This window comes from Gouania willdenowi, unplaced genomic scaffold (assembly GCF_900634775.1).
Source record: "Gouania willdenowi unplaced genomic scaffold, fGouWil2.1 scaffold_340_arrow_ctg1, whole genome shotgun sequence".
Taxonomy (NCBI): Eukaryota; Metazoa; Chordata; class Actinopteri; order Blenniiformes; family Gobiesocidae; genus Gouania; species Gouania willdenowi.
Genome location: NW_021145103.1, coordinates 250,548 through 272,210, shown reverse-complemented (window position 1 = coordinate 272,210; position 21,663 = coordinate 250,548). Strand labels below are relative to the sequence as shown.

The following is a 21,663-nucleotide window of genomic DNA, read 5'->3' as shown; positions in this document are numbered from 1 at the left end:
TAATAAATAACATAATTGAAAAATAGGCACACTGGTCCGTGTTTTTTAAGTGGAATTACGTTTCTATGACAACGGCGCAAAGTTTTGAATCAAAACTTGTGACGTCACGTTTTTCCCGTGGTGCATAGCGAACCCAAATTGGACGATCGACTTAAGACAACATTTGTGTATTGTTCGTGTTATAATTCAACAAATATCGCCATCGAACGTTAAATCCCTGCAGGATTCGAGCTCCGTGGGGACGTTTCGCCTTGTTTGACGGGGGAGAACCAACTGAAGAGCACCGGTTAGACAACGGGGAGGATTTAGTGTGAGTGTTAGCCGGAGAAGCTAGCGTCCATTTGTCAACCAAACGAGCTAAGCGTTAGCATTAGCTTTAGCCTTCTTTGTCAGCTTATTATTATTATTTTTTGTTTTATTATAGAGAAGTGGCTGCGTTTTAAAGACAGTTTAAATCTAATCTCTTTATTAGCGTGACTTTTTATTCAGTGTCCGGAAAAGGAATCAGTTAGCATAAGCAGCATTTTTCATCAGTTGTTAATGGAGTGTTGTTAGCTTTTTAGAAGGAGCTCAGCGCTGTTTATGTGAAGTGACATTTATCAACAAGTTTGATCCAAATTAGTTTGTTGGAGTCGGATTAAAGCAAAGTTTGTGCTGTTTACATCAAGTTTGATAATATGTATTCATTTTAAACCTATAAATACACGGTTATTTCTTCATTGATCAGGTTCAGGTTGGATTAAGGAGATCATTAAGATAATTTACGCCACTGTAATATCATATATATAAAGCGAGAGATAATTTATTGAAATTAGGACGATTTTTGGTAAATTTCCACACGAATATAAGAGTGGGAATTTTGGGAATATAAAAAAATATAAACGTTTCATTTCAATTATTATTATTATTATTATTATTAATTAACCTGAAATTAGGAGTAACTTTTAAAAAACATTTGCTGATATTTTTGATGATGCTAAAATATATTTATTTTCCCCACTGTATTTACATTTCCTGTTAAAGTTTCCAATCTGGAAAATTCCTGAAATTTTACAACCCTAGTGAAAATGTTATGTTTTAAAATTGTATTATATTTATTTAAATGTTTGGATTATTATATTATATATTATTTAAATGACTCCCAATTTCCAGGTAATTATTTTTATATATATATAATTTTGTTACACAAAAAAATGTTATATGTATGAATCTGTTATATTTTTGGTTTTCCATGACAGTTTTTCATTTTTTCCACACATCACATTCCCTTCAAACATTTAAACCTACTTTGTTACATGTCTTTTTTCCCCTGTTGTCATAAGTAAAGTAAACACATTAGTAATGTTGAAGTCTGTTGAAGTCTTTTCTATCTGATCTAAAAGTGAGTAACTGAGTAGTTTGTATTGATGTGTGGTTTCTCAGGTGTTATGGATCAGGACTACGAGTGTCGGCTGCTCAGGCAGATCAATATCCAGAATGAAAACGCAAGCCCCATCGTAAGTAGACAGAAAACAAAATATGATGTTTACTTTTACTGAACCTGGTTTAATTACAAAGACTGGAAATGTATAATAGCATCAAGAAGGATTCAAGAGGGATTACTCTTGGATTGTCCTTTTTGTAATTTGTGTACCGTATTTTCCAGCGTATAGAATGCTATTTTTTTTGACTGGACGTTCAAAAACCAGCTTCAGATAATGTAGGAAAAGGTAAAGCTCTCACAGCTTTAATAATAGGATGGATGAGACGTGGACGGTGTCTGAGTGGAGGGAGAGCATGACAGCAGAAGTCACACATATGTTGAATATTTGTTTTTATTTTCTGTGGAGCGGTGCTGACTTGTATGAATTTATGGTGGGAAGAGGGTATAAATAGTACAAGGTTTAAAATGTAAGTTATCTTTTTAATATTATGAAATAATAAAAGGCATATAGTTGTTAAATCACCACGTTGGGTTTGTTTATGAGTGATCGCGTCAGTATTCTGACTCAGAGTCTTGACTCAACGTGATCGTTCCTAATGTTGATAGTTCACAGAGGGAGGTGTGGACCAGTCTGGATCCAGTAAAAAAATGACCATAACAAGCAGTGATATATGCAGACGTGGAGCAGTGAGGAGGAGACTTTATGTGGAGAAGGAAACTCAGCAGCTGAAACTCATCATTTTAAGCATTTATGTTTTATTTTTTGTGTCTTGTTTCAAAAACCAGATACAGACTTGATTTGCATTGAATGTATTTTCTTTTTTGTGTCTGTTTTATTGCTTAGCACGAAATAAATGAATAATAATTAAAAAAAAACACACACATTAGAATATACGGAAAAAATACAAGTATGATTTTATGATTGTAATTGGTCTTACATTTCAAGATAAATGGTAACATTTGTTTTTTTAAAAAGAAATGTATAAACAACATGGGTTAATGTAAATCTAACAAAAAATCACCAAAGCCGTTCAACAAAGATTTTTTTTAATGAATTTTATTTTTTTGTATTTTTTTTAGTCATCTTGTGTTTTTGGAGTTATTTAGATTTCTTAGTTTGTTTTTTGGTGTATTTTACTGTCATTTTGTGTATTTTTGTGTGTTTACTTTGGGGGCCAACAGTTGCACGTCTGCACTAGACACTAGAAAAAATGTTGCCCTAACCCTATGTACCTGATGTGGCATTTTACTGTGAAGTTGCTCTTAAATTTAATTTGAAAATTGGAATAAAAAGTCTTAAAACATCTTGAATTTAATTTGACTAAAGCTGTAGGAACCATGTTATTATGAATAAATGTGTTTTTTAACCTTTTTAATAAGATGACCAGATCGTGTGTTTGCCATCTGCTGTCACTACATTTATTTTGAAAATCCTGATTGTGTGAAAAGGAAAGCAAAGCGCTGAACATTTATCTGTGATGGTGTTAGTTTAGTTCACTTCTCCGTGTGTGGGAGGTTCAAATGAACAGGACACTCATTGGATGGTGTCACTATTTATGGTTAAATGAAGCCTGAACCTTAGCGGCCAAATGACTGGCGTTTGTTAATGTCACGTCCTGTCACTGACGCTCACACACATACACACACTCACAAACACACACACACACACACACACACCATCTGCCACGTTTTCAGTGCTAATATTTCAGTTTTCCTTTTTGAAAGGCTTCATGTATGCGTCTGTGGCCTCTTCTCTTTCTCTCTGTGTGTGTGTATGTGTAGAAAAGTGTGGGGGCTGTGCGAACTCTGACACCCACCAGCTCCCCGCTGTCCTCCCCCAGCAAACACGGCGATCGCTTCATTCCCTCCCGGGCGGGCGCCAACTGGAGTGTCAACTTCCATCGCATTAATGTGAGCATTGCACTCGTTACACCCAGAATACCAACAAAGGATCACGTCCATAGCCTTAAACAGCATCGTTTAACCACAAATGTACATTTTACTTTTAGCAACAAAATTACTAAAAAAAAAAACAAAAACACACAAAACTACAGCAAAAATATTTCTTTTTAAACACAAAAATACATAACGCTGCAAAGAAAAATACACAAAACACCAAAATACACTAAACATACACAGAACAACAAAAATGCACGAACAGACTCGAAAAACAAAATACACCAAAAACATCCAAGACATCTACAGACACAAAAGTTGACAAAACAAACCAAATAAATCAATAAAAATACAAAAAACAATACACAAAACAAACTAAATCAACACATAAAGGAACAAAAACAAAAATGCAGAACTACAACAAAAATACAAAAAAAAAAACTGAAAAATACAAAAAGAAAACACACAAAACATCAAAAATACACAAAACAAACACACCTAGCAACAAATATACTTTGATTTGATTTAATTTAATATTGAACATGAACACAACAGCAGAGTATCTCACAATGAAAAATAATAATGATAATAATAGTAATAAAAAAAAAAATAAATGAAAATGAATCAAACAAGGCAAAGAGAGAACAACTGGTACACAACATCCTGCTCGTGTCGAAACTCAAGGCAAACAGACAAAACAAACACAAAGAACCCAGAAGATACACAAAACAAATGCACCAAATAAAAAAAAAAAAACACACATTTTTATTGGGATTAAACTCCTCCCACAACCCAGACTTCACCTGGTGGTGCAGCTTGTGTTATATGTGTGAGACAGGAAATATTATTGAACATTTTTCATTTTTCTTTGTAATTCAGGAAATTGAAAAGTCGCACAATCAGAACAGGAAAACCAAAGACGGGACCACGGACAGCAACAAAGGTATCAGTGTCAATATTGGCTTAAAAGTGGCAGAAGTGGGGGGAGGTGGGGGTTGGGCTCATGTAATTTAAAAACTAAGAACAATTAGTTTAAACTGGCAAAAATTGGGCATGACAAATCATGAATCTGGTTAAATTGGCCTAAATAAAAAAGTGACAATAATGGCTCAACATATGTGACATTAGGTGGAAAAGTGGTAGAAACGGTTTATAAGTGCTGGAAATATCTTAAAAGTGGGGAAAATGTGCAGAAAAGGCATTGAAATGTGATGGAGAAGTGTCAGAAATGGGAGTAATGCATTAAAAAGAGCAAAAATATGGCAAGAAAAAGTGAGTCGTGGGCCCAAATGGACACCTGACCCCAAGGTTGAGAACCCATGCCCTGATGGTTAAAACAAAATATTCAATTTTTAATATGTAATTGTTTAAAAATGCTGAATTATAGGGGGTTAAATATTTTTCTTAAATCATCAATTTAATTAATGCATTGATATGGTAGTGCTGCAGTGAACCCTGACACTCTTCTCTACCTCCTATCTGTGCTCTGTTCTACTTCTTATCTGTGCTCTATTCTACTTCCTGTCTGTGCTCTATTCTACTTTTTGTCTGTGCTCTTCTCTACTTCTTGCCTGTGCTCTCCTCTACTTCCTGCCTGTGCTCTATTCTACTTCCTGTCTGTCTCTCAGCTGATGGCTTGGCGTACTCGGCTCTGCTGAAGAACGAGCTGCTGGGAGCAGGAATAGAGAAGGTCCAGGACCCTCAGTCTGAGGACCGTCGCCTGCAGCCGTCCACTCCAGCCAAAAGGAGCCTTTTCAGTGTAAAACTAATAAACAGAGGATGAGTTTTTATTTCCTGTGTTTGTCTTTGTGAGGTGACACGTGTTTGTGTTTCTAGTATTCAGTCAGTGCTAAAAGGGCTTTACCAGAGGAGGATGGAAACACTGTGTCTCCTTATTCACTGTCACCTGTCAGCAGTAACAGGTCAGACATATTTAGTCTGTACTTATTCCTCCTTTTTCTGCTGATGTTTGTCACATTTGAGACGTTTCCGTTTCTTGTCTTTCAGCCAAAAGTTGCTGCGCTCGCCCAGAAAACCCACACGTAAGATCTCCAAGATTCCTTTTAAAGTCCTGGATGCTCCCGAGCTTCAAGACGACTTCTACCTCAACCTGGTGGACTGGTCCTCACTCAACGTGCTCAGCGTGGGACTGGGAACGTGTGTGTACCTGTGGAGTGCCTGCACCAGCCAGGTGGGACACATGGCCCAGTCTGGGTTAAACTAAGCCTGAGTTTAGACCACACATGAAACTAAGCCTGAGTTTAGACCACACATGAAACTAAGCCTGAGTTTAGACCACACATGAAACTAAGCCTGAGTTTAGACCACACATGAAACTAAGCCTGAGTTTAGACCACACATGAAACTAAGCCTGAGTTTAGACCACACATGAAACTAAGCCTGAGTTTAGACCACACATGAAACTAAGCCTGAGTTTAGACCACACTTGAAACTAAGCCTGAGTTTAGACCACACTTGAAACTAAGTCTGAGTTTAGACCACACTTGAAACTAAGTCTGAGTTTAGACCACACTTGAAACTAAGTCTGAGTTTAGACCACACTTGAAACTAAGTCTGAGTTTAGACCACACATGAAACGTCTGAGCTGAGAGCAGAATTGGGCAACGCATAAGAGGAGGCAAAAATACACAAAATTACTTTCAAAAACATACAAAATTACAGACAAAAAGTACAAGAATATAAAATGACTCTAAGAACAAACAAGACAACTAGAAATAAATAACTGGAAGAAATATACAAAGTGACAGCAAAAAATTACAAATAGGAAACCAAAAACGTAAAACAACAACAGCAATACACAAAAATGACTAAAAAAACACATAAAAATGGAAAAAAATACACTAATGGACAACAAAAATATTAAAAATGACAAAAAACATAAAACGACTTCATAAATACACAAAAATGACACAAAAAAACACACAAATTGACAAAAAAAACCACTTTGGTTCAGTTCACTTTATTAGACGTTTGCAGTATGAGAATCACATTGGAAAAAAATGTGCAAGGAGCTCAAAGTGCACTGTCAACATTTAAAGACATTTCACGATAAAAAAAAAAAACAAACAAACAATCAATGCCACTAAAAATACTGTAATGTAAAATGCTGTACAGTTAAGAGTCGCATAAATCCACATAAGATACTATAGGGTCGATTCTGTACAATAATAAGTCCATAGAAAATGAAAGTGCCTTGTTTAGAGTCATCATAGCTTGTGGGAAGAAACTGTTGGAATGGCGAGCAGTATTACATTTGATGGAGCGATACCTTTTCCCTGAAGGAAGCATTTCAAAGATGTCCCTGGCAGAATGGCCTGAGTCATCATTATGAATTTGTAAAGCTCGATTTAAGAGTCTGGCTTTATGTGTGGCCTCCAGGAGCGGCAAAGTACAGCCAATGGTCCTGCTGGCTGAGCAAACCACTTTGTTTAAAGCATTTTTTTCTTTCAGAGTGAGATTATCAAACCACACAGTAATACAATTGGTTAAGACACTCTCAATTACACAATAGTAGAAGTTTAAAAGAACAAAAGGACAAAATTAATTTGCAAAATTACTCAAAAAACATAAAATGACATAAAAATACACTAAAGGACAACAAAATTACTTGAAAAAACAACTTTATAAATACACAAAAATGACTCAAAAACACACAAAATGACAAAATTTAACTCTAAAGGACAACAAAAATACACAAAATTATTAGATAAAACTTCATAAAAACACAAACTATGTTATTTCCTGTGTTAATGCTCAGATGTGTCATTCTAATGCTGACTTGAGTGTTGATCATGTGACATTTTTTTACTCACACTTTGTGTGTGTGTGTGTATGCGTGTGTGTGTGTAGGTGACCCGTCTGTGTGACCTCTCTGTTGAAGGTGACTCAGTAACGTCTGTAGGATGGTCTGAGAGGGTGAGTGGGTTCTAAACACGTCTCTATGACGACTCTTTGGTGTTTGTTATCATTAATTATGAAGGCAAATGTCACTTGGGAGGAAAAATATTTATTTATAGTCGCACAGGTTGCAAAGGTGGAAATTTTACGGGAACTTAAGCTTGGGTACATGCAAAAAAAAAATTTCATGGGAATTATTTATTGAAATGAACTGAAACTCTGCATTATTTTTTAAATAACTGATGATGATATTTGAGATGATGCTAAAATATATTTTGCCAACTGTTAATAAGGGCCAACCTTTCATTTAGCTTTTCCTGTTGGAAAATTCCACTGGAAAGTTTAAAACTTTCCCAGAATTTCCAGAATTTTATCAAAGCTAATTGAAATATTGTATAATGCTAATATTTATGTTCTGATTAATGAAAAAATATGTAATTCCCAAAATTTCAAGGAAATTTTCAACCCTGTTGTGACCCAAAGTGGAAGTGACGATTTTTCAAAATAAGGTCATGGTGCCAAACATAAAAATTAAAGACTGGTTGTGGATTTTATTGTTTAGGTCATTTTTATAGTTGGAAACAAACAATGCAAACAAATCCCGGCCTTTATTTGATCTATTTCTTCTTCTATGTAAATATATATGACATATGAGCATGTGATTGCTTGTTTTCAGGGTAACTTGGTTGCCGTAGGAACTCATAAAGGTTACGTACAAATCTGGGATGCGGCGGCAGGGAAGAAGCTCTCTGTACTAGAAGGTCACACGGCCCGAGTGGGTGAGTACGGGGGGGTGCTTTTTTATTCATCCTCACAGTAAGATTGGTTCAGGGCATGCACATTAACCCCGCCCCCTTTACCCCACCCCCCAGGCGCTCTGGCGTGGAACGCAGACCAGCTTTCGTCGGGAAGCCGTGATCGCGTAATCCTGCAGCGTGACATCAGAGCTCCGCCCCTTCAGTCAGAGCGCCGCCTACAGGGCCACAGACAGGAAGTGTGTGGACTGAAGTGGTCCACGGACCATCAGCTGCTCGCCTCTGGAGGGAACGACAACAAGGTACGGACAGAGATTGTTATCTTAGAGTCTTTGATTGTTGATGGAAATATTATCGGACCACCAATATTATTGGATGATATTTGCCGTCAAATGTTGACGATATATTTTTCTTTTGTAACACGTTTGCATTTGTTAAGGATTTTCTGTAATCCGGAAAAAATGTGAGAATTGACATTCTGAAACCTTTATTTTTGATTTTTTCCAAATTAATTTAAATCAGGGCCTCAATATAACACAGACAATACCTCACATGCACGTTTTGAGACAATATCACATATTTCCTTGGTATTTTTCCTCCAGAAATCAGATGACTGGCTATTTAGCAAGTGCAACAAATGGACAAATATGTCAAATAGTCCCTCATAATCTTGTCTGAAATTCAATGAGCTCTTTCTAGGCTGTCGTCCATTTACATTTATTTGTTTCAAATGTTATAGTGTTTTAAAAATGAATAATACATATGGGCAGAACTTTCTGTGTGGTAGCAGTAAGACTCTATGACAAAAGACAAAATGACTAAAACCACACAAAATGACGAGAAAATTATGATTATTGGGTGATTAAAGGGGACATATTATGCAAAATTTTCACCTTTTAATGTAGGTCTATGTGGTCTAAATGACATTTCTGTGCTGGTGTTCACTCAAAACATAACATGAATTATGGAAGAGAAGAGGTTTAATACCCTGCAAAAACGAGTTCTGCGAGAGCGCTCCGTTTTAGGGGGTGTGTCCCTGGATTAGCATTGACCTCCCCCTTCCCCGCCCCTGTCTTCCGTGGAGTGGCACACACTAAATGTGCGTTCACACCGAACGCAACTGAAGGGACTAGATTACATTCAAAATGTAAATGACACAACTTCATGAGGTCCTGCGTGACCTCGTCGCTCAAAGTTAAAAGAGTTGAACTTTTCTAGCAACTTCTACCTTCACTGTCTGTAGAGCCGAGGCAGCAGCCCTGTTTTTCCTGTTTAACGGGTTAGCAGTGTGGCTAACGTCGCTCTTGCTATGTAATCTTGTGTGATTTTAGCGTAAACATCTCAATTATGTATGTGTGTTATCCAGCTGCTGGTGTGGAACCACTCCAGTGTTCTCCCAGTGCAGCAGTACACTGAGCACCTAGCAGCGGTGAAGGCCATAGCCTGGTCCCCCCACCAACACGGGCTGCTGGCGTCGGGGGGGGGGCACTGCCGACCGCTGCATCCGCTTCTGGAACACGCTGACGGGTCAGCCTCTGCAGTGCACCGACACCGGGTCACAGGTCTGTAACCTGGCCTGGTCCAAGCACACCAACGAGCTGGTACGTACTACACACACACACACACACACACACACACGTACTGGGAATAAAGCAGGTTAACTCACTGGTTTCTATCCACCACAGGTCAGCACACATGGATACTCCCAGAACCAGATCCTGGTGTGGAAATATCCGTCTTTAACCCAAGTGGCAAAACTCACGGGACATTCCTACAGAGTTCTTTACCTGGTCAGTACGTCCCTGGTAACGATCCAAAGCTCCAACATGGAATTATATTTAAAACCAACAGATCAAACAGCATAAAACAAGGAATGAAATCACATTAAATGAAATAAAAAATATCGTCACAGTCACACTACACCAGACATGGGCAACTGGCGGCCCCCAAAGTAAATGTACAAAATGACAGAAAAAATACACAAACCAAAAGCAATAATACATTAAAAAATACAAAGAATTACAACATTGCAGGAAAATATAGTAGACAAGAATGCTAATATTTGTTTGGATATGATTACAGTTATTTAAAATTACTCCTAATTTTTGTTTAATTCCATTAAATAATTCAGGAATTTAAGTTCAAAGGTTTTGGGAATATTCAAAAATATCAACTTTTCTTTCGAATTATTTATTAGAAATCACTTTAAATGACTGATATTTTAAATAATACTAAAATATGTTTCCCCAACTGTTAATTCTGGTTGGAAAATTCCCATGGAAAGTTTCCAACTTTGAAAAATTCCTAGAATTGAGCAAATCTAGTAGAAATATTATGTTTTTTTATTGTATTATTTTGAATGGATGCAGATATGACAAAATCTGTAAAAAGTGTGTGATCATAAAACTTCCCAGTCAGCTTGTCTTCTTCTTCCCTGCAGGGAAGATGCCCTTTTTATACTTCTTTCCATTTAGTTTATAATAAATCCTTTTTAATAAAATCGTCATGCTTTCGTCTGGACCTCATCATTCAACAAGAGCACAAAACATGTTTCCAAACGAGGACAATCGTAAATTTAGCGTGAAAATGTAAATATTTGTGTTCCGATTAATTAAAAAAATAATTCCCCTGATAAGTGAATATTCCCAAAATTGCAAAGCTTAAGTTCCTCCGCCTAATTTAATGTGGCCCCCCAAAGTAAATGTACAAAACAACAGAAAAATACACAAAACAAAAGTAAGAATACATTAAAAAAATACAAAGAATTACAACATTGCAGGAATATACAGTAAAAGACAAGAAAACACAGAAAATACTCCAAAACGACACTAAACTACTACAGAAATGAACAAAACGACAAAAGTAATATACAAAATGACTACACAAATACAAAATAGGACTCCAGAATGTTTACAAAATTACAGAAAATGTAAATTGTAACAATGAAAGAACCCACAGTACTAACAAACAAGCAAAACGACAACAGCTATACACAAAAATGACTCTAAAAAACGCAAATATGACAACACAAATACACAATATGACTCCAGCCAGTTTCCGTTGGAAAACACCTTTTTTTTTTTTTTTTTAAACTTATTTTTTTCCCGGGCGACCGTGGCTCAGGTGGTAGAGGGTCGTCTTCCGAACGAGAGGTTGGGGGTTCGATCCCAGTACCTGACTATGTGTCGAAGTGTCCTTGGGCAAGACACTGAACCCTAAGTTGCTCCCAGTGGTCGACTAGCGCCTTGCATGGCAGTCCTGTCCCACTGGTGTGTGAATGTGAGAGTGATTGGGTGAATGAGCTGATATGTAAAGTGCTTTGAGACTGCTTCAGTGTGGTGATAAAGTGCTATATAAAATCAAGTCCATTTACCATTTAAACTTTCCTAAATTTACTGGACATTTTTCGTCCCTTTGCAACTTTAAATGTGCCACAGATAGGAAGTCAAATACGAATATGAAATTGAGTACATTTGTGCGTGTGCGTGTGCGTGTGTAGGCCATGTCGCCGGACGGTGAAGCCATTGTGACCGGAGCCGGAGACGAAACGCTACGATTCTGGAATGTCTTCAGTAAAATGCGATCCACCAAGGTACACACACACACACACACACACTCACACTCACACTCACACTCACACAGAGTTGAGCTTCCGTAACGTGGTTCTCTGTGTGTCCCTCAGGAGTCTGTGTCCGTGTTGAACCTCTTCACCAGGATACGATAGTCAAACAAGGAGGAGAACAATCTTTGCATGTATCGAGTAGTAAACCCAACACACTCACACACACACTGGGGAGCGAGGGCCCTGTGGAAAGCCCGGTCCCGCTCGTCTCTATTCACAAAAAAGGACTCTGTGCATACCTGCCAAACCTTGTTCTTTTTGTTTTTGTCTTATTTATTTTCCTTCAATGCGTGAATGTGTGCGTGTGCATGTGTTTTAATTAGTTATTTTTTTACAAAATAAGTTCTTACTCGTTGGTGCGTTCGTACGGACGCGTTTGGTCTGATCTGTGGTCGATAATTAATAGAAATCTTTGCAGTTTCTGAGAACAAATCTTTTTCTAAAGACTGTTTAACAGAATCAATACAGACTGGAATAAAGTCTGATTCTAAACAACGAGGAGGAGGAAAACTGCTAAAGATAAAGTCAAAAAGAAGAGAATCTTTGTTTGTTTATTATTTTTATGTGTTTTTTGTAATAAGGAGCATCAACCACTTTGGATCACCAGTATTGAGCGACAGAAGAAGAAGAAACTCCGGGCACTTCTCTTTACGACTAATCTTCTGTGTTAATAACATAACATGAACCCTGTTTCCTGAAACTATTTCTTTCTTTTTTTTAATCTTTTCTTCCTTGACTTGGTTTGATTCTATTTATTTATTTCACTTCTTTGATGGCGTGTGTTTGGAGCTGAAACAACTTCTTTCTTTTTCTTTCTTTTTGCCACTTCTTAACAACGCTGCCAACTTTGACCATGGAGAGAATGTTTAAAAAAAAAAAAAAAAGAGGAAAATATTTCTGTACCGACAGATAATCAACAATTAAAAAACATATCTTATAACTCAAGTGGCCTGAGTGTGTTTATTTAAACTAAAGTGCCAAATAAAGCAGTCGTAGCACAAAATGATTCCACAAAACTCCAAATATACACAAGACCACTACAAACAATAAAAGATAACAGAAGAATTACAAAATTAGACCAAATTTTACACAAATCCACAACAAAAACAGAAAGATAAGATGGAAAATATACAAACCAACAACAAAATGACTCCCAAAACAAACATGACCAAACAGAACAGTATATACTATCCATCCATCCATCCATTTTCATACCCGCTTATTCCCGTTTAACAGGGTCGCGGGGGTCTGCCGGTGCCAATTTCCGGCTCTCATAGGGCGCTTGGCGGGGGTACACCCTGGACAGGGCGCCAGTCCATCACAGACAGTATATACTAAAGAACCGAATTTGAGAGAAAAATATACAAAACAACAAAAGTGCAAACAATTACAGAAAAAAACACTACACAAAAAATATACAAAATGACTCCAAAATCCTACAAAACAAAAAGACAGAATGTAAGGCAAATATAGAAAATAACAAAATTATACAAAAAGACAAAAAAACTAGAGAAAAATAATACTAAAGGATCCCCAAAAAATACACAAAATTACTTCAAAATCACACAAATCAACAAAAATGACAGGAAACACAGATAAAGTTTGTTTGTTTCCTGTGTTAATGTTAAATGTAATCAACAAAATTACTCCCAAAACAACAACAGATATACAAAAATGACTGAATAAAATACAAAACATTTTCTTTGTCATTTCCTGTGTTATGCTCTGATTGGTCATTATTCTAATGCTGACATGAATTTTGATCACGTGACCCTCAGATCTGGTCCGTCTCAGTCCTGTGGCCAACCTGTAGAGGTCATCTTTATCTCTACTGTATTTGCAGGTTCTTGTGGTCTTTTCACATATATTTGCTATATTTTTTGCTATATTTCACATGCTTTTAGCAGCTCTGAGTTGAATAAATAAATGAGCTGGTCTGTGTTTGTGATTTATAAATCTGGATCAGGCTCATGGTTGGATTCAACAGGAAAAGCCTTTGAAATGAAAGAGATTTGAGTGAATGAACACAAAGGTGTTCCTGCAGTGAAGTGGATGTGATTAGAATCACCTAAACTATGGACCTGAGTGACTCAGATGGTTTCAGCCTCTCTTCAGACTCCATTCATCAGTGAAATCATATGAAAGCTCTATTATGCTGATCAGATCAATGGATCCTCTCAGTGGGCAGATGTTGCTCCTAATGCATAATCTCACCTCCTGATGTTTCTATCAGACACGTCTACACAGCTGGATGGATGTCCCACATGGCTCCGCCCTAAGCTCCGCGGTTTCCCTCCACAGGTGAATCAAAGGATCGGATTTCAGAGTCAGTCAGCACTGGACCACGGACAGAGGACACACACACACTGAATACATGGAAATCAACAGTGATGCATGGGTTAACTGGTGGCCCGGGGGCCACATGTGGTCCGAATTCGGATCTTTTGTGTCCCCCAAAGGTAACACACAAAAGGACTCCCAAAAAGCACACACAAAATGACAGAAAAATGAACAAGAAGACTAAGAAATGATGAAAAATACACAAACAATAATTAAAAAAAAAATTGGAAATGAGAACAGAAATACATAAAATGACAAATTGTGAAAAATGGCACATAAAAAAAAATCCACAAACAGCAAGAACACACAATGATTTCAAAGATAAGACCATTATTCGTCCCACAGTGGTGACTTCAAATCACATAAAACAACAACAAACACATGCAATGTGATCTTGAAAAATACACAAAATGACTCAAACACAACAAAATGAGGACAGAAAAACACAAAATGACATTTTATTTGTCCCATAGTGGTGAAAATTCACAACAAATTTAACAAAAAAAAACACTTTTTAAAGAGAAAAAATGAAGAAGAAAAAAAGCATTAAAGAAAGATCACAAAAAACAAAAGCATAATTATTATTGTTATTAGTATATTAATGCTAAAGTAGTCATTGTTAGTGTAGTTTGTATCTATGATAATATAAAGCATTATTGTGAATGTAGGCGGACGTGTGCTAACCACTCCACTGTACATCCTAATAATAATAATGTATTACAATAGAGTGATTATGTGTATTTTTCTCTCAATACGTGTGTTTTTTATAGTAATTTTGTTTATTATGTTTGTTTTTTTTTTTTGCATTTGGAGTCATTTTGTAAAATAAAAAAAAATGTGTATTGTTATTTTGTAGTTTGTGTGTTCTCTAAGTCATTTTGTGTATTTTTTTTATCATTTCATGTGTTTTTTTCATTATTTGTATTTTTTGTTACATTTATTTTTAGTTTTGTGTGTGTGTGTGTGTTTTGTAATTGTCTCTGTATTTTGTTTTTGTTTTGTGTTTTGTGTATTTTCCTCTGGAAGAAGTGGCTTTGAGATCTGGGCCTCGCTGCTCAGGATGCTGCCCCCGCACCCTGACGATGAATAAACGTCAGGAAATGGATGGATGGATATTGATAATATTATTAGTGTATATAATAACAAATTATAAACATATAAATACATAGAGTATATTCTCATCATAAAACCATATTATTTTTGTCATAATGTACAGAAATAGAAAAATGAGCTGAGCGCGCGTGCGTGCGTGCGTGTGACACGCTGTGACGGAAGTCCTCGTCCGTCTATTGGCTGCGCTTTGGCGCTGGCCCCGCCCCCTCCCCGCATATAAACGGACAGATCGGACTCTCCCAGCCTACCCAGTAACACCAGCATCAGCACCAGCACTGGGAGCTTCAGCACTGGGAGCTGTCCGCGTGCACTGCCAACGCGCGCACGGTACCTCAAGGAGGAGGAGCGCGTGCACGCATCACGCACGCGCCACACCTGTTGTTCATGTCGGGAGGAAAACAGTGAGTATCAGATGTTTATGAACGTGTGCTTTAGTGGGAACCATTATGACGATGACGATGATGATGATGATGATGATGATGATGATGATGATGATGATGATGATGATGTGGGGGCTTTGATCTCACCACGATGGAAACTTTAGTGCAGCAGCAACAGGTGCTGATGCCTGTTGCTTCCTGCTGTGTGTGTGTGCGTGTGTGTGTGTGTGTGTGTGTGTGTGCGTGTGTGTGTGTGTGTTGTGTGTGTGTGTGTGTGTGTGTGTGTGTGTGTGTGTGTGTCTCCAGGCTGGTGGAGGAATCAGGGCGTCTCATTCAGCACCAAGGACAGCGACACACGCTGGATGCTGTTTCTTCTTCCTCTGCCTCTTCCTCCCAGTGTTCCCAGTGTTACTGACTGGAATGAACTCTCTCTCACCTCCATCCTTAACCTCCATCCACCCCCCTGTCCCCCCCCCCCCCCCCTCCTCTTCTGCGCTTGTTGCATAGCTACCAGCTCAGTAAAAACATGGAGGAGATGCTGGACACTGAATGTCTGACTGAAGGAGGGAAAGCAAAGCAAAGAAATCCTGTTTCCTGTTTTCTGCTCTGAGCGCCGACGACAACAGATATTTACTGTCAGATCTTCATCCTCCTCCTCTTCCTCCTCATCCTGTCGGTTTTATTTGAAAGGATGTTGAAAGGTTGGAGGCAGGAGGGAAACGTCCGCACGGCTTCAGAGGCAGGGATGGATGGGAAATGCATGTTCATATTCAATCATTATCTATTTGTGCTTCATTGTTTGTGATTTTTGAAAATACACAAAATAACAAACAAAAACGGACATAAAACACACAAAACATGAACAAAACAAAATTAGAAAAAAAAGGAGCAAAATTAAAACAAAATGAGAAAAGCAACAACAGAAACACACACACACACAGACACACACACACGCACACACACAGAGACACACACACACAATGATTTCAAAGGTACACAAAATGACAAAACAAACAACAACAAAAAGGGCAAACATTGTACACAAAATCAGAAACAACCACACACACTGTGACATTTGAAAATATAAAAAATGACACAAGAACAAAAAAACACAAAATGAGAACAAAAAGGGCAAAAATATTACACTAAATGAGAAATGACATACAAAACAACAACAAGAACGCACACAATGATTTCAAATGTACACTAAATGAAAGGAAAATACACAAAATACAATGGAAATACACAAAATAACAACAAAACAAGAACAAAAATTACAAAATGAGAACAAAAAAGGGTAAAAATCTTACACAAAATGAGAAATAATAACAAAACAAAAACCACACACAATATGACCTTTGAAAGTACACAAAATGACAAAAAAAACTAAAACAAATGTAAAATACACAAAACAAGAGCAAAAAACACAAAATGAGATCAAAAAAGGGCAAAAATTGTACATGAAATTAGAAATGTAATACAAAACAACAACCACGCACAATATGACTTTTGAAAAAACATAAAATTACAAAAAATATAAAGGAATTCACAACAACAAAAAACAAAACAAAAAAGGGGCAAAAATCACAAAATGAAAAATGCCATACAAAACAATAACAACCACACACTATATGACTTTTGAAAGTACACAAAATGACAAAAGCCTAAAAAATATAAAATACACAAAACAACAACAAAAAACACAAAATGAAATTAAAAAAGGGCAAAAATCTTACATAAAATGAGAAGTGATATCAATTTTTGATATATTTTGCTCTAAAGTTCCTCTTGAGTTCCTTGTTTACGTACCTTGTATTTTGTTGTTTTTCTTTCAGACCAAAACGAGGACGTATTGTTTGCTGCTGAGTGGAAGACTAGTGATTTTGTTGTTTTGCTAATCCAAGAACAACAAGTCCCAGTCTGCCTCTGAGCACATGCAAATCGCTCCACTGGACGTCATCAGAGCTGATCACATTCATGGAAAGTTATGTTCTTGTTTTTTGTGTTTTTTTCAGGAGAAATTTATTTTATTTTATTATTTCTTTGATCTAATTCCTTTTCTTATACTAATCTGAAATGTACCTGTTATTTTGTGTGTTTTAAGGTTATTTTTGTTGTCATCTCAAGTGTTTTTTAGTCATTTTGACTATTTCAGTTGACTTTTGTCTATTTTTCTTTCATTTTGTGTATCTCTGACATCATTGTGTGTGTTATTTCTCACTGTTCTATACCATTTTCTGTTCTCATTGTATGTGGTTAATGTTGTTTTATGTGATTTGAAGTCATTTTGTGTATTTTTGTCAAATGTGTTGCCAAACTTAACCACTGTCAGAAGAATAAAGGACTATCTTATCTTAAGTTTTTGTCTTTTTCTGTGTTTTTTGTTGTTGTTTTGATGCTAATTTTGATTATTTTAGTTGCCTTTTATTTTAAAATCATAGAAAATCGAAAAGAAAGGCTGCGATAAATTTTTTTTTAAAACCAATTTCTTACATATTTATTTAAACTTTTATTTTACTTATTTAAAAAAAAAGAAGCTTATTTGTTAAAACTTTACTATAGAAATATATATATACATTATAAAAAAAATGATTATGCATGTGTACGTTCCAAAAATGTGTAATTAAAGAGTAAAAAATACACAAAACGAGAACAGATTTACACCAAATGGCAATAAATTTAGTTGAGATAAGAAAAATTGTTAATTTCACTGCTTGGAAAATCAGGAACTTGGTTTTTCTTTGTTGATCTTTGTGAGTTTCTGGAGTTTTTGGTTGAAATTTAACATATTCCCCACATTGTGTGTCTTGTGTAGAGTGTTGTGTGTCCTTTTATCTCCTGAAATAAAGTGTGAACATGATCATGTGACGTGTACGTCTGCATTCATCAGCTTCTCTGCTCTTTATGCAGCTTTATTATAGGATGGCCTTCGATGAGTAAACTTTACTAAACACAGGTACGACACTTAGAGAACTACACACACTCATTAGTCATCAAAGGAGAGTCTCTGCACAGTGATGGAGCTTCAATAAGATCAATATAAATATCTGCCAGAGGAAAAATGAGGAGATCAAATGCACAAATTTAGAGAAAAATACACAAAAGTACAGAAATATATGCAAAAATAATGAAATAAATCTACAAATCATTCATAAAAATACCCAACAAGGCAACATTTAACCACAAAATAACTGAAAAATGTACAGAACGTTGATAACATTACACTGAGATAACTCCAAAAACTGACAAAACAACAAAAACAGAGAAAATGACGCCAGAAACACACACATTTACATAAGAATCAACAAAAGCAAAACAAGAAATGCACATTAAAACATATATAAACAAAACTAAGTGTAAACTGTATAAAATGTCAACAGAAATACAGGAAAATGACTCCAAAAACAATCAAGAGAACAAATGTACACAAAATAACACCAAAAACACACAAAATGACAGAAAAATGCTGAAAAAAGCAAAATCAACAAGATGACTCTGAAAATTATACAAAAATCAACAAAAACACATAAAATTAAAAAATATACACAAAAATAACTGAAAAAATACATATAATCAACAACAATACACAAAATGAAAACAACAAAAAATACTCAACACGACAACAAAAATATTGAAAATATATAAATTAATAAAAATAAAAAACAAAAGAGCAAAAAACATTTTTTTTTAAATTGAATTAGTTTCTTTTTGTTCAGTATAAACAAGGCTTTATACCAAAAAGAAAAAAATAAAAACAATGTCTATACGTGATGACTGAAGGTGTTAAGGCTGAAGTATTTTACTTATTGATGCCTTACCCCAAAAACACACACAATTCCAAAATACACAGAACCAAAGAAAAAGCAAAATGATGACAAATTCTGAGAGCTTACAACTGAGTACAGCAGGCAACAAGATAGAAAAAAATAAAAATACAAAATGAAATAATTCAGTTACAGTCATCATGAATCATGTCCAAGTTTAAACACACTAAGCCAAAGGATAAACAGAAAATAATTTTTCCTGCTTGTTTTATCTTTTTCATTCCTTCCTTTCTTCCCTTCCCCCAATCTCCCCCGCCCCCTTTTCTTTTTACCCTGTGTTATTTATTTAATAATATACATATTTATTTTTTCCTCCTTGACCTCCCCTCCCTCTTTGACTCACATACAGTACACACGCACACACCCTCACTATGCACATACACGTACTCTCATACATACAGTATGCATGAACACACATTTAAAACATAAAGCAAACACACAAATTAGCAAATAATAATCAGAATCAGAATCAGAATTCCTTTATTAATCCCAGGAGGATATTGCTTAGAAAATAAATAAATAAATAAATAAATATTTAAAAATAAGGATCAGATACACACACATTACAGTAGTAGAAAATAAAGTAGGATAGATCATACTAATAATAATAAATAATAATAATAATAATAGCAAAAAATAAATAAAATAATAATAATAATATGCAAATTATTTACAAATATGATACAGATATTTACAACAATCAAGCTGTGAGGTTACAGTTTATATATTATAATACAGATCAATCAAAATCAAAAGAAGGAAGAAGCAATTTTTTCTTTCTTTTCTCCTATTCTGTTATCAACTTACTTGGTTTTTTTTTCGATTTGACACACTCGCCCCTACAACCCACCACAACCCCCCCCACCGCATCCCGCCTCCCCGGGCCAGTTCCCCACATCGCCCTGTTTGTTCCAACCCTGAATCCATCACTTCCCTCGTATAACAGTTAAAACCAGCATTTCACTTCCCCTGTTCTGAATGTTTATTCAGTGTTCCTGATTTAATGTGAGATACATTAAAAAGCATTGTTCTTACCCTATACTGTCATGTTAATGTACTTGGTGTAACATGAAAAACATTCGAGGCAGGTTTGAGGGGCGAACCAGAGGGAAAGACTCTGTGCAGAGGAAAGCAGCCATAGATCCACCACACACAGATGTGTAATATAATATCCATATGACATACACACACACGCACACATCATTTCCTGTGTTAATGCTCTGATTGGTCATTATTCTAATGCTGACGTGAATGTTGATCATGTGACCCATCAGATATAATTACATGTTTTGTGTGATTAAAGTTGCCCGTTTCTCCTCTAAATGTTGTGTAAATCTTTAAAATGAACCAGATGTGTTTCATGTGTAAACCCAGTAAACCCAGTAAAGCTTCTCTGAAGTGTGTGACGACATCTTGGATCTATTTCTCCTTCTTGTTATTAATATTATTTCAAGTCTCTTCTCATGAACCTTGAAACTTTGCCTGAATCCTTATTGGCCAATCAACAGATGCACTTGACTCTTTTGTGTTGCCTAGCAACGCTAACCAGTCCCTGATTTTTTATATATGAAAAACCCAGGATGTGGCCAATCTGGAGCCTGGCAGGGTGCAACGTAGAGGAAAAGCAAACACAATGCAACCATCATCAGAGCTGGGAACATTACACAAATAAATAAATACAAAAAAATAGAATAAAAGTCATCATCACATGACGAGGGTCCAAACACAGCAATCAGATCAAGATTCACTCGACGTTCATTTAGTGATCAACACGTGAGTTTCTGTGAAGCAGAACAAAGACGATCAACCAGACACGTTTCCTGGTAACAAGGAACAAAAAACACTCCCTCGCTTTCATAATAAGAGTCTGAAACCTTTTAAACGTTAACTTTCACTCTCTGCACGCTGCTCCACTAAGAAGCTATTATTCTGGTTTTGACCTGAGGGTCACATGATCAACATTCACCTCAGCATTAGAATAACGACCAATCAGAGGCTGAGCATTAACACAGGAAAGTACAAAAGAAGTGTGTGTTTATGACATTAATTTGTGTATTTTAGTTGTCATTTTGTGTCTTTTTGGAGTCATTTCGTGTATTTTTGTTAAATACATTTCACCCTCATTTTTCACGTTGTGTTTTCTGTTATTTAGTTGTCATTTTGTGAATTTTTCTCTCACTTTGCATATTTCACTCTTATTTTGTATGTTTTTGGTATCATTTTATGTATTTGAATTGTCATTTTGCACATTGTTTCCTTATTTTGTATATTTTTGTTGTTAAGTATATTTCACTCACATTTTGTACGTTTCTGGTGTTGTCATTTTGTGAATTTTTCTCTCATTTTGTGTATTTTTATTGTTAAGTATATTTCACTCTCATTTTGTACATGT

The 21,663-nt window shown here is 36.0% G+C and overlaps 1 protein-coding gene across 1 annotated transcript; it reads left to right on the top strand.

Annotated features, from left to right (window-relative positions):
* Positions 1-159: 159 nt before the first annotated feature.
* On the top strand, positions 160-11,731 carry LOC114459741 (fizzy-related protein homolog). Its single transcript, XM_028441900.1, is given in 15 exon segments — positions 160-310; positions 1,423-1,496; positions 3,206-3,334; positions 4,199-4,262; positions 4,948-5,078; positions 5,156-5,241; positions 5,327-5,510; positions 7,190-7,255; positions 7,914-8,016; positions 8,110-8,294; positions 9,359-9,469; positions 9,471-9,593; positions 9,678-9,782; positions 11,492-11,584; positions 11,675-11,731. Coding segments are annotated over 14 exon segments (1,491 nt in total). The 5' UTR covers positions 160-310; positions 1,423-1,427; the 3' UTR covers positions 11,717-11,731.
* The last annotated feature ends 9,932 nt before the right edge of the window (positions 11,732-21,663 follow it).